Genomic DNA, 14,482 nt, shown 5'->3' on the forward strand with positions numbered 1-14,482 from the left:
CCATATTTATTATAGATTTTTGATCTTGCAAAACAGCAACTGTTTTACTTATGTCAGAAATATTTTATGCCAACTAAAACATCTTTATGTTTTATTCATTTGTTATGATCTATACCTCAGTTTTATTTATTATTTCTTTATTTGAAGCACTTATATCCCATCTTATATTCAGACAGGATCTCTAGGCAGCTAGTTTTGTGTTTTTAAAAACAGCAGCTTGCGAAAATAAAAACATGCATTTTCTGAAAGCAAATGTTTTAAAATGGCACCAAATGCAGCAATAAAAGCAAATATTTAGATAGCAGAATGCAACAAATTAGCATGTTCAGAAGTCATACGCTAAAAGCAAGCTGCACATTTCAGGCATGTTTGATAGATATCTGAAAACAAGAGAAGGGCCCAGAGAATTGTCATGGGAAGCTACTTCTGAGTCTTAATTGCCAACACCAAAAAGCCTCTGTCTTGTGAACTCACCCGTCTGATTTCATGCAAGGGCAGATCAGAGAGCAGAGCCACTGAAGTCAACTTCAAGTATATAATTATACAAATGAGGAAAGTTACTTCTTGGAGTTACTTCATGGCAGGGAGTAATCTCTTTTGGCAGCCGTCTGTATCAGCAGAGTTTGCACTGCATTTTGGCTTGTTTTCCTTTTCTATTGTAACTTTTGTCAACAAACACCACAGTATCTACTTCTTTCTATAACTGTTGTCTGTACATTTGCTTGGTATCAATAACTGATCAAAATATAATTGATGGCATTTGTGTATAAATAGTTGAATATAAGAGCTGAGTCATCCTCAGTATCAGAAAAAACACATGTCTGTGGAGCCAGACAAAGGGGGGTTCTGGGAACCTGTCAAGGTAACTAGAAGTTTGCTTAATTAGATTTATTCTCTATAAATTGTTAAGACTCTTGGAACCAAAGCTGTGGTCACATAATCAGCAATAGCACTGAAAACTTGTTCAAGAGAAATAACATTGAATCCAGTCCATATGAAGGGGCTTTTCAGCTTAGGAAACTCGCTCAGCAACCTATTTGCTGTGTGGGTTTTCATTGTTGTTTTTGATTGATTGTTTTTTGGCATAGTTCTGATACTCAGGAAAAGAGCCCTATGTGGAGTACAACATTTTTTGTACTTCAGACACTTGGCGAAAGATATTCACATACTTCACTCTGCCTTGTCATTTCTGATTGTCTTCCAGCCTGGTCCAAGGCAGGAGGCTGGCCTTCCTGTGACTCTTCTGCACATCCCAGCATAACCAATGGCCACAGATAATGGCCACTTGCAAAGGACAAATTGTGTACACTCTCGTTTTTCTTTGTGGTCTCCGTGTGCATCACACACATATGGGTGCCGCGCCTGCACAGCCCCATCCCCTTTTCCCTAGTATAAACAAGTGAGACTCCTGCCATTTTCTCATTCCACTTTCAACCACCATTTTGAGTGCCCTAGGAATTTACCTGGGTGCATTATTTCAACACTTACCTCAAATTTCTTGCCTTTTTCAACAAAACTTACCTCACAGAATCTCCCTCTCAATTACCCCTTACCCCTTTACCACACATTTTACCTGAAAGCCCCCTTTGCACCTGCTTCTTGTTTTTGTTTGCACTGCAGATAATAGGAACCAGCACTGTGTCATATTTTTTAATGTATTTATTAATTAAAACTTTTATATGCCATCCTTTATGTATAACATCTCAGGACGGGTTACAACATTAAAAACAGAATTCAATAAAACAATCAGTGTCACAATATGATAATATATAACCAATAAAAGTAAATAAATCAAATTCTACTGTTAAAACCATTAAAATACTAATTTTTAAAATAACGCTTAAATAAAAAAGTTTTGACCTGGTGCCGAAAAGAATATAGGTTCTGCGCCAGGCAAACCTCTCTGGGGAGCGCATTGCACAATCTGGGCACCACTGCAGAGAAGGCCCTACTCTGAGTAGATGTTCTTTTTCCTCCTTCAGGGAGGGTTCTTGGAGAAGGGCCTCTCCCACAGATCTTAAGGGGCATGAGGGTGTATAAGGAAGGAGACGTTCCTTCAGGTATTCCAGTCCCAAGCCTTTTAGGGCTTTATAGGTCAAAACCAGCACCTTGAATTGGGCCTGGACTTCAACTGGAAGCCAGTGGAGCTGGTAGAGGACCGGCATTATGTGAGAATAACAACCGGTCCCTGTCAGCAGCCTGGCAGCTCTATTCTGTACCAACTGAAGTATCCGGACCATTTTCAAGGGCAGCCCCATGTAGAGCGCGTTACAGTAATCCAACCGGGAGGTTACCAGAGCATGTGTCACTGTTGTTACTACATACACTTTGAAAGATAGTGAATAGCCTTCCTGTGATAGTATTTCAGATGCCAAAGTTCCCTGCTGTCCAGTATAGCTACACATTGTGCCTTCTGTAGGCATATCTGAGAAAAGTGACCATTCAGCATATATGTCTTAAGGACATAAACCCACTTAGCCATGTTTGACCTGATTACATGAAGATGCACAAAATGTATCCTGGAACAAGTCTGGAAAATGCTCTCTTCCAAATGTGAGGCTTGGAATGGAGTGAGTAGATATGCTGCTGTGTAGGAAAGGACTCTATTTACAGCTTTCTCTTTCCTGGTCTGAGTACTCAAGTGCAGGTGGTAGGATGAACACAGACCTGCAAGTTGAAGAGAAAGGCGTAAACTGGCTGTATACCTAGTGTCTGAAAAGGGTAAAGGCCCCACATATATCTTTTCCCTCATGCAGTTTTTCTATATGTAGAGAAATTTCCATTCCTCTGCACAGAGCCCTTGCACATGCGGAGAGCCTTACTTACAGAATGAACTAGTGTTGGAGATCCCTTTCTCCAGAATGTAAAGGTAGCTTCAAAATCCTGGTTTGTGCTGGATCCTGCACAGCTAAGGCTGGTAAAAAGGAAAAGCAAACACTAGGCTTCAGTTTTCCTGTTACGCAAATATTACAGTCATAATCATTAAATTTTGTTGTTGTCCTCTTTCTTTTCTTTGCATTCTTAAATTGTCACATCTCGCTGTAGGAATAGTTAATCACAAGCAGGCCTGCTATCTTGGTGCAGAGCTCTTTTTTATTAAGGTGTTTGGCACAGAGCACCTTTTGTGCTAGTGCTGGAAAGACCGATTCAGTTGAACTTCCCTTATAACTTTAGAATGCCATTTTCATGCTATTTCTGTGACTCAAGGAAATAATTTGCTAAGATTTTTATTTACCAATAGCTAATAATACACAATTTTACAAAAATCCTGAAGCTAAGGAACATAACTTCATAACAGTTAATATGCCCAACCTTCCTTACTGAAGTGATATATAAGCAATCTGTTTTTCCAGATTCCAGGTCTTCACTTTCAAAAAAGCCAGATTTGCTTCCTCATAACTAAATGGGGAAACAATGACTGGTGGCTGCTTGTAGTTGTAGGGTGGCCCAAACAGCACTGAGTTGGTTTTACATTTGACTTGCTTCAGCAGCTAAGCCCATGATATGCTTGAGATCAATCACTTTCAGAAAGTGCTACATAAAAAATGCTCCAGACGTTCCTGGGCCTTATCAGCAACTTCAAATAACATTATCTATTTAATATGCAAACCTGTGCATGTTTAGATAGGAAAAAAGGGCCTACAATTCCCGTCAGGAATGTCTACACATACATAGAATTGCATCCTTAGAGACTTGTTGTTGTGTTTCCTTTTCATAGAATGGTCTTTTAAGAAATATAAACTCCCTTGAAAATAAAACTTTTCTATTTCTCTGGTACATGTGCTCTATTTTTGTTTTGCAGTAATATATAGTCTAATGCTCCACTAGTAGAATTTCTTCCATTATTAAAAAAAATGCAGACCAGAAGAAATATGACCCTCTATCAGGGACTGTTATGAACTGTAGAACTGCTGTTCTTTATAGCTCATATCCAAGGGAACACTTTAAACCAGTTTTTAATAAGCAGCTTTGTCATTCCCTAACGCACAAGTTCAGGTACCTACTACTGTGAGAGAGAGATTGTGGGTTCCACACAGCAAGTAATAACACGGTTGAGTTGATTTTACACCTATATCAACAGAGTTGTGTGAAAAAGTGTGATAAGTAGACTTTTATAGCAAATCACATATGTAGGCTCTGAGGAATATCTAGAAATTTCATTTTATTTTGGTGATAATAAATCAAGTGAAGAAAGTGCATTTACATTAACAAAAGCAGCTCACAAATGTATTGCAGACTTTTGTAATTTTTATGTTCTTCTCTTGGTATTAGAAACAGCTTAAGTCTGGCCAATATCATAAAAATGTCTTGGGTTGATTGCAGAAAAACTGGCACTGGGTACAGTGCAAATAATCAGATTTAAAAGTGTTACATGTACTAGTTGCAGAATCCAATACAAGGTGTGAAAAACAATTCTGAAGTTAGTGCCAGGAAACACAAAGACAAATAATTAAACATTCACATAATTGGTTGTGGCAAAAATGTTTAGCTATAGTAACTGAAACATAATTTACTGTAACAATCTATTAAAAATTGCCTGCCAAGTCAAGATTTCATGTTACATTATTTTTTTCTGCAAAAAACCTACCAGTTCACAGAATGAAAATTCCCTATAATATAGTCCCACTTTTAGCTTGTGCCCTTTATTTGGCAGAAAAATAATTTATTTTTAGAAAAAACTTGATTAGCCTTAATGACTGGGTTCAGGCTACACAATAACCAACATTCAAAAGTTGAGTATAGGTTCAGTGTAGGTTGTTGTTGAAACACTGCAGCTTTCTTTTGCCTCAACCTCTGTTGTCATATTTCGGTCCTCTTATCTCTTCCTGAAATTAATTATTAACTCTGTTAATAGAAACATGTAGTTCTATCTTCATATTCCCAAACTGTCCTATTGGCCTTCTTCATCCATCACAAAATGTCCCCAGTCTATCTCTGTTCATTGAATAAGCACAGAGAAGAATTGAAGAAACATACTTTTTCTTCTTTCATTCTCTCTAATGCAAACTCATCATGTTATTCCACTTTGCCACCACCTGCAATTTTTATTGCATCTCCCACTAATTGGAGCCTTGTAGTTGCTCCTTGCAGGTGGTTTTGGCATCCCAGCCCCTAAAATCAAATAGCCTTTTCAGATGAGTAGGAAAGGAGGATGGTGGGGGATCTGCCACCATTAGATTTATTGCCAGAGTCTTTTCTGAAAAATGGAGACACCTTGCTCTGATTGCAGTTTGCATACATGCCTTAAAACTGGTATCCCCTCAGCAGCTATGGACCCAAAGAGGTAAATTAGGTAACTGTGTTTGGGGTCAGGACATAGGGAAGGTTGCAGTTAACCCTTTCCCTTATCTGAATGAGACCAAAATATTGACAATATGGTGAGAATGCTGATTGACATTTAAATAAGTGATCATTTAAATCTTGGGACATGCATCAGGGGATAGTTTATCATATGGGCTGTTGAAGAAAGGGATTGACATGCTTCAGGCTATCAGGAAAAAAAGCATATTAATTACCAGTGTCAATTTACATTCTGATACCATCAGCCTCTTTTCTGTATGCCAGTTTTATGAGGGATACATACAGTTCTCCCTTGCTGGCCCTTGCAGCTAGAAATCCTCCCCATTGCCACTATGTATCAGTGCTATCTCCCTCTCTTCCAATAACTCTCAACACTAAAGGAGCATTTGGCTTACTTTATGTGTTTATTTAGTGGACATTTATCCCAGTTTTCAACAGAAGTTCTCAAAGCCAGTTCCAACATCAATAAAATGCAAGGAGAATATGCTGAACTTTCTGCACTGAAACCAAAGCAAATGCAGCTGGAGCAGGAGCAAGCACCTGGTGTTGTCTTCAGCTGCCTCTAACTCTCTCGAGCTCTTTCTCACATTGTGTTCAGTGGCCAATGGCCCTGTGGTAGGAGAAGGGATAGTAAAAAAGACTAACCATTAAAGTAGAATGGGAGGAAGCAGGGCCATCTCTGTGAGCCTCCCCCAGGCTTAGCTCATTCCACACAATCCTACTCTTAACTACACAGAGCAGTCCAAAGCTAGGTTGGTAGGCACAAAGAAGCAACTTTTTCTACATTGTCACCTATTCAGTGGAAAGCTTCCCTATGGCAAAGTGGCAGGCCCGTTCTTTTCTGTTGTTCAGGAGACTCAGAAAAGCTTTTTTATTCCTCTTGAGTGTGGAGTGACCAGACACATTTGAAAAACTGATTTGATGTTATTTTTAGTTTCAGTTAAAGAGCAGCATGACTGACTGGCAAATACTGGGAGTTGTAGGCCATTTTTCTGCTTAAACATAAATAGGATTATGCCTTTAATAATATCGGTGTAACTGGTGAATTCTGTCCATGGAGCAAAAAGAAACAATCCAGGCCAATCAGCTGACTGAATTCTATTTCAGATAGGGGTTTTAGAGCAAGAGGAAAAATAAAATCAGATGTTGTAAGCTGTTACAGATGCCTTGACATGATTGCTGGTCATCTAGGCACTCAGAGCACTGGAGCCTGTTTGTAGTGTTGATTCAGTTACAATCACTGATACCATTGCCAAGGGAATGGTTCAGATTACAAGGCAAAACAATACAATAGGCTTTCTCATATGCTCTTTGACTGTCTCTCAGAATCATTGTAAGGAAGACAGCAGATAAGTGGAAATCAAAATGTTTACATGGCTGTTCAGAGCTTCAGTGATACTTTTATAGTAGGCTTTCTTCCTTCTGCTGCTGAAAAGTCATTAAATCTATCAGTAACCATTCCAAACACTGGAGAGATACTGATAATTCATCTGGGTTGCTGCCATTTAATAGACATGTAACTGTATACTCATGATCCTTGAGAGTACTAAGCTTAGCTTCCCTACTCTGTCAGGAGTAATTTTTTTAATTTATGTGTGTCAATTTGTCTTTGACAAAACAGGCAACATGCTGTTCATTTCACAGATAGTGCCAGGCCAAATTTTGTGAAATCCACAGGTCACATGAATTCAAGCCTTTGGCAGTTTCTTCAGATCTGCATAGCAAATACTGGTGGTGTTGGAGTTGTTCCAGTACAAATGTTGTTTTGGTCTTATGTAGCTAGAACAGCCTTTCAGATTTCTCATCATACAGTACTTTGTGGTAATAATTGATTAAAATGCATTTAAATTTCAGGGCCTGTGGGTGTAGGGCTGAATGAACTGAAAAGAAAATTGTTAATCAGCGATACTCAGCATTATGGCGTAACAGTGCCACGTAAGTAAAAAATCTGTTACGTAAATCTTTACTGTATCAATTCATTTTTGCAGTTTGGCATAAGAATAACATGTTTGAACCTGGTTATTCACATCTATGTCAAGCACATTTTAAGACTCCTTGCACCTTGATTAAGAATTGAAATCAATTGGCTATGCTTCCTCAACATTTTTTAAAGCATAAGGTTGATTTGCTGTTGCTGCTTATTGCTGAATATTCTTGAAAATGAACTTCTCATTTAAAATTTCTGTGGGAGCTGGGCAAAAGAGGCAGAGTAGAAAGATGCTGTAGCCACATGGTAGAGTAGGGATGTCCATCCATGCCACAAATGGTGTAGACAGTAGAGCCCGCTACTGAGCAGCATAATGAACAAGAATTGCCCTGGTCAGGCCTATACTCCCATCTGCGCCTCTGTTGCTGCATTGCAGATCACTCACTAGCTTAGTAGATTCCAAGCTGTACACTGGCCAGTGCACAAACAAAAATAGTTTTATTGGGTTTACTATCCAGAGGTGACAAAAGAGAAGTAAGTTTTGTTAGTGTGGAAGTGCACACTAGTTTTCAGGAAGTAATTACAATAAATTATTTTCAGTAAGTACAAAGATAAGTCAGATCAACTTGAAGGACAAGTCAGAAAACAAAAGCAAGCAGAAAACTGAACTCCACACAATGAAGTCAGGACTGGGTCTCAGGCTAGCATACTTCTACACCCCTTTCCTGAATATTGAAACCACTAAAAAGGAGAGTTAATATCCATTTTGTAGTCCCACATGCAAAATCAATGGGATTACTTCTCCATGCTGTAAATGAAAGATGAAAGGAGGAGGAGGTACAAAAGCCCAAGTTTATTCCTGATTTGGATGTATTTGTGAATGTCATGGGGCAGGAATGGGGGGAGTTCTTGAGTTTAATTATTTCCATGAATTTCTGAATGTTGCATACCATTCACTTGCATTTTAAGACCAAATAAGATGTGAACTTTTTTATTTACTTGTAAACTGTTCTTTTATTCTTTCTCAATAAAACCAGACACAACACGAGCAAGAAGAAGTCAAGAAAGTGATGGTGTTGAGTACACTTTTATTTCCAAACATTTGTTTGAGACAGATGTACAGAATAATAAGTATGTGAAAACGAAGAACTCTTGTCATAACAATGTCTTGTCATTTTGTGCCCAGTTGTCAGATCATCTCTGATTCATGGCAACCCTATTTATGAGTGCTCTCTAAAAGGTCCTGTCCTTGACAGCGCTCCTTGACTTACTGAAAGCATCAGTTCAATAATGTCTCCTCATTTAAATACTCAAATTTTAAAACAGCCTTAATTTGAATTTTGGGAGGTCAACAATGTATTTTCAGATTATCTTAGATACCTGCGTATTTGCAACTGCTGACTACTTAGAGAAATAATGAATGCAATTCCATTGGGTTCAAACAATATAATAACTCACATTCAAGGGTTGAGTATGAGTTGAATATGAGTTTTCATTGGATCATGAGTGTTGTTGAAACATGGGTTATTATGTTGTCTCATCTAGCCATACTTAATAATTCATGGGTTGTTTATGCAGCTGGAATCAGACATGATACGTCATGTTTCAACAAACAGCCATGGTTCAGTAACAAGCCACACTCAACTCTGGAGTTTCTGTTATGTTCTCTGAACCAACTCATACTGTCAGTCTCAACTATGCCTTTAGTCAATAGATGCATACAGTAGCACTTCTAATTCTTGTTTTTAAACAGCCATTCTCCTGTCCTGCCTTTGGGACCACTTCTGAACTGGGGGGGGGGGGGTCTGTCAGATGTTTCTATGGCTGCATACAGGAAGATTGAATGAAGTCAGCTGTGTGTTGTGTCTGCACCAGCTGGTCCAGAATTAAGCCAATGTACTGTTATCCAGGGTAATGTCACTTCTTGAAGTAGACATGTGTCCTCTTTGGCAGACATTTTGTATACTTTTATGAAAGCTAATGGAACAATTATTACTATGATAAAACACTTCATATGTGGGAGATGGAACACTTCAATGTTGTATAACACACAGCTTTCAGTAGTTTCTGTCATTTAATTTATTCATTCTTTTATTCCATTACATTGGTTTAGGCAAGGATCATAGAAACATTAGTGTACTGCCAGTTCCCAATCTCTTGTTCCATCAAATGTAAAAACCTGGTTTTCCGTATTTTTTTTGACAAAGCAAAAGTCCGTAGAAGTCCATGTGGACCTTATCTGTGTAGTTTTGGGTTTAGGATCTTGCTAAATGAAACAGGGAATCATTTATTTTTCCTATTACAGGTTCATTGAATATGGAGAATATAAAAACAATTATTATGGTACCAGTATAGACTCAGTCAGATGTGTTCTGGCTAAAAATAAAGTTTGTTTATTGGATGTACAACCACATGTAAGTAAGCAACAGGACTTTTCATTTTGCTTTCTGATTCCCATTGCCTGTTGTGACTGGGTAAAATTTAGGGGTCAAAGCACAAAAATACCATTAATGTCCTGAGAAATGCTACTAGCATGAAACATGAACCTGAAACTGCTTGTTAGTGTACTACCAAAAGCTGCTTGGTATACTAACTGTGAAAGAAGAATGATGTTTGGTAAATTAATCTAAAATTCATAGTTTTGCCTCTCTGTTCAGAAATGGATTCTCATTGATTCATCATCCTATGTGTATGGAATTAGATTATATGAACAAAATAACTGATTTGAGGAAATTCCATAGACAGTCTTTTTAAATGAAAGTTTGTGAATTGCTCTGCAGAATTAGAGTGTTATATCATTTATACTTAATAGCAGAATCTTTGGGGGATCAGGGAGAAAAATACAGGGAAGTTCCCGATAGAAGTTAGGGAGTGGTGGATGACTTGTCTTATTCATAGTAAATACATTTTAAAACAAGCTGGTCATAACTTAGTATTTCTTCTTGCCAGACAGTGAAGCATTTAAGGACATTAGAATTTAAACCATTTGTCATATTTATAAAACCTCCATCAATTGAACGTTTACGAGAGACACGAAAAAATGCCAAGATAATTTCAAGCAAGGATGAAAAAGGTGCTGCTAAACCTTTTCAAGTAAGTAATTCTCACAAAGTAGAATATTGTGTTGTTACTGTAACTTTCAGGGAAGATAGATGCACCCCCTTGGAATTAATTAATTAATGGGGGGGTGTCTTTCTAACCTTTTTCCATGGCATGCATAATTTCACATACTTCTGTCACCATTGTCCTAAGCTAAACAATCCCAGATGTTGTAACCTTTCCTCCTAGAGGAAACCTTTCATGTTTGTTTGGTTTTTTGGTTACTCTCCAGGAGCCAGATACTAAAAATGTCACAAGACTATGGGAGTAAGTTTAGGTAACAACGAAAGGAAAACCGTGTGCATTAACTGTATTGATGCACCCGCCTGAATGGCCGGCAGCCTGAAGTGCATGTTGAATGGGGGAAAGGGGGTATTGCAGGATGGTGCCTGTGGTGACCATTGTGATGTGTCCTTGAGAGATGAGCAACCTCCATTGGGACCTCCCTGCTTGGAATATGTGGAACCTGTGATAATGTCCCATGAATGCCCATCAAGGATACTAATTATGGGCATTGCAAATGTATTTCTCACCATTCTTTTTGTAAATTTTGATTATCTAAACAAACATTTCTGGAATGTTTAGGTTGGTGAGACTTTTTAATGCACAAGTACAGTACTTTCTTAACCTGGAAAAGCATAATGCAGTCTTGCAAACATGTTCCTCTTAGGATTTGCTTCTTAATTTTATATACTTACATTCTATGTTTCCAAAAACATGAACATAAACTTACTGAATGGGCCCTAGTAAGACCCAGGAATCCAAAAGGAGCAATTCTTTGGATTCTTACCAAACTTTAAAAATACAGACTGTGTTCTAGTAAATCCCTTGCTAATAGCAGGCTGGGTCTTAGGTAATGCAGTTTGTCAGTACATCATTAGTGTAAACAGCTTAAAAACATTTTCCAGTGCTGTTCCTAGCACACAGACATTTCTTTAATTATCAGTTACTGGTTAATGATGCTGATACGAAGAAAAAGGCAACTATATGGAAGCTAGGCAAAATAAAGCTTTCAAGCCTGTTAAAAATAATTTGAAATTTGGGATTATGTAAATTTTGAAGTAAACAGCAAATTTTGAAGTAAACAGTAAGTTTTGAAGTAAGAAGAAAACACTTTTTAATGGTCTGTTAGCTAAATATAGACCTTGGTGTGGCGATTCTACAGCAGAAGTCCAGCTGTTGGGGTGGTGGAGCACCAATCCCACATCTGTGCTATTGAAAAATAGCAGGGGCAAATATGTCAGATTGTCAGCTTCCCCCTAAGCAAGTGGAAATGCTTTGTGTTCAAGCAGTTAAGTGGATTGATTTGCTTTTACTCTTGTCTTAGGAAGAAGACTTTCAAGAAATGATTAAATCTGCACAGATGATGGAAAGCCAATACAGCCATCTTTTTGACAAAGTTATAGTAAATGATGATCTTACTACAGCGTACAATGAGTTGAAAACAACCTTTGACAAACTGGAAAAAGAAGCCTTTTGGGTTCCAGTCAGTTGGGTGCATTCATAACACTAAATAAATAAAATGTTTCATAATGTTTTAATATGGTACTTAGTTGGATCTAAATGGGCATGTTGGGAAGTTTTCCTAGCTTTGGCAAACTGATGCCTTTACAAACTCAGTGCAGTGGAATGTTGATCTTAATGTGTGCGTGTGTAAACCTTCCTGTTTGGAAAGAGGATTGTGGAAGCAGAAGATCACAATCTCACCCTATTTTTAACCAGTTGAGTTTGCTGATTTTTAAAGTGCATCCTCACCTCGTGTGATACAAACCATTTGTAAAATGGGTAAGATTTGCTGTGTGAGATTTCCTATAAGAGAATTGCTGATAGATCTTCAGTTCTGAGATGAGTGTTGAAGTAGCCACAAATTTTGTTATATCCGGTCTAAGGGTCATCATTTGAAAAAACTGAAAATTGGGCAAGGTAAACATTTTGTCAACTAGAATATGTATTTGAATTATACTCAGTCAGGATTTTCTGTAAGTGGAGTATAAACTTGTCTTCCACATTCAGACTGTCTTTGCAAGAACAACAAATATACCTTAGTTTGGTGGGAAAACATTCTTGGGTATTTTCACTAAGCAATAATATTCTATATCTTGAGTATTTGTAGATTACTCTTTGGTAAGAGTCAAAGAAATATAAGGCTTTTAATTGAAACATCAAAGCTTGGATAGGTTAGAGTAATTTTTATGAAAGTCATTAAGATAACAGGGTGGTAGGAGTAGCCTTGGTGATAAAGGCAGTTGTGTAAATTGATTTTATTTATATAAGTGCTTCATTATTTTAAATATATCTTTCTAAAAAAGCCTTTGAAAAACCCAGAAACTATTTTTAAAAATTGAAAACTTGTAATTAACATTTGAGGAGCATTCTCATTTTACACTGGTCACATAAAATTGAAACCTCAAATTGTGTTTTCTAAAAACATGTTGTTTGCTTTTTCTTGATTTCCTCCTGAGACAAAGTATATTAATAGGTAAAAGAGATATACATGTTGTGTATAAGTGAATTTGTCTTACCAATAGCATGAAATAGTAATGCATCACAGCTCTGGCATGCAAACAGGAAGCCAGTTATTTTATGTTAATGTATAAAGAGTTAGCTGTCTTATTTAAAGGCAAAAGAATTTAGTGAGACTATATATATTTATGGAAAGAGGTGAAGGGGGATATTAATTTTTTGAATTTCTTGTCAATGTGATCATTTATTAAACAGATCCGTAGGTGTCCGTGATTTGAAACATTAGCTTTATAAACTCAACATTCCATGTAAATATTTTAGTTTAGATACAGATAAACTACGAGGTCTTTGCAAATGTAGTCTAAATAGATGGTTGGCTTTTTTGGTTCATTGCATTTCTGTTTTTAAATTGTATAATACAAGGGAAGTGCCAACAACCAAAATGTCCTCTCTTGGAAACATTTGCTAGTTTGATGCATCCTATAGAGCTGGCACAGAACATACACAATCTTGAGTTTCTCAGGTTTTACTGTTTTTGGTGAGTTAAGTATGATTGTGTTTCAGTACCATTTACTTGCATGGAAAATACTGAACTGTTTTTTTCAGGTAAAATGTTACATTTTTAAAATACCACTTTGAATAAATCATTGGTTCTTGTAATTGTTATGTTCTAAGTATCAGATTTCCAGAGAATACATTGAAAGCTAGAACTCGAGTGCCTGGTATCTACCAATGTTTAGTTTTTTTGTACAAGAGGATATAAAGTATTTCATTAGAAATATATTTTCTTGTACGCTAGAGTCTGTTCATGCAATGGTTCTATTGAGAGCAAGGAAGCATTTGCCTGTAGGTATCAAATGTTGTAACATGCTAGAGAATCTCTGATATCAGTGCTGCCCCATTACCAGTAACTGCCACCTAAAATACAGCTTTACACATTGTGTTTTTACTGGTAATAACTATTAATCTGCATAATATTAATAGTTCTTATTTGTGCTTAAAGAGGACAATACCATATTGCTAGCTTGGATGCAATGACTCCTGACCTCCTTGTTTTAATAAGACAATCCAAAAGCTTGGGTGTGCATGGAACTTTGCATAAGTCAGTGCTGTGTGTTCTCTCCAAAGCAATGGTGCACTCTGCATGCAAGCAGGAACTATGTGGATCATTCATTAGTTTATTTGCATAGCATGGGGATATTTTTAAAAGATGAATTAATTGAAACCAGGCTTTGGCTAAAGGTAAAGCAGACTTAAAATTGTCAGCTTCTTCAAATTGTACTGCATGGTTTTGAGAACTGTGTTTTCATGGTTTATCTTTATTGTATTTTTGCTGTTTTGTCATTGTAAAGCAAATGTTAATCTTTTATACTGTTGAATTCAGAGCAATACTTGAAGTTGTCATCAATTCACCTACTTATTATGTGCCTGAAATACAACCTTATCAATAAATTATTGACATCATGTAGCTTGAGAAAATTTACTTTTGTAAATCACACAAGACTTTACATAGAACTACAACTTAATAAACATGTCTATATTATATTAGTCATTACCACTATCGCCTTTAAGCAAGTACTATGATTGAATGATCCAGTATTTAGAATTAAACCATATTTTTGCCATAGGGAAACATGTTCTTTTTGAAACTTAGCACCGGATACAGCACAGGCAGGTCAGAACCTTCAATAC

General features: G+C 37.1%; 1 protein-coding gene across 3 annotated transcripts in view; it reads left to right on the plus strand.

The window, feature by feature from the left end:
- The window catches only part of MPP7 (MAGUK p55 scaffold protein 7), a 97,846-nt gene extending 83,588 nt beyond the window's left edge, over window positions 1-14,258 (plus strand). For all 3 annotated transcript variants that reach the window (XM_044424684.1, XM_044424685.1, XM_044424683.1), the window contains exons 13-17: window positions 7,156-7,236; window positions 8,266-8,359; window positions 9,534-9,642; window positions 10,178-10,321; window positions 11,655-14,258. In XM_044424684.1, the coding sequence (XP_044280619.1) occupies window positions 7,156-7,236; window positions 8,266-8,359; window positions 9,534-9,642; window positions 10,178-10,321; window positions 11,655-11,834 (608 nt within the window). In that variant the 3' untranslated portion in view covers window positions 11,835-14,258. The remainder of the gene's footprint in view (window positions 1-7,155; window positions 7,237-8,265; window positions 8,360-9,533; window positions 9,643-10,177; window positions 10,322-11,654) is intronic.
- Window positions 14,259-14,482: the final 224 nt, after the last annotated feature.

Source organism: Varanus komodoensis, unplaced genomic scaffold (genome assembly GCF_004798865.1).
Source record: "Varanus komodoensis strain SLA01 unplaced genomic scaffold, ASM479886v1 scaffold15, whole genome shotgun sequence".
Classification (NCBI taxonomy): Eukaryota; Metazoa; Chordata; class Lepidosauria; order Squamata; family Varanidae; genus Varanus; species Varanus komodoensis.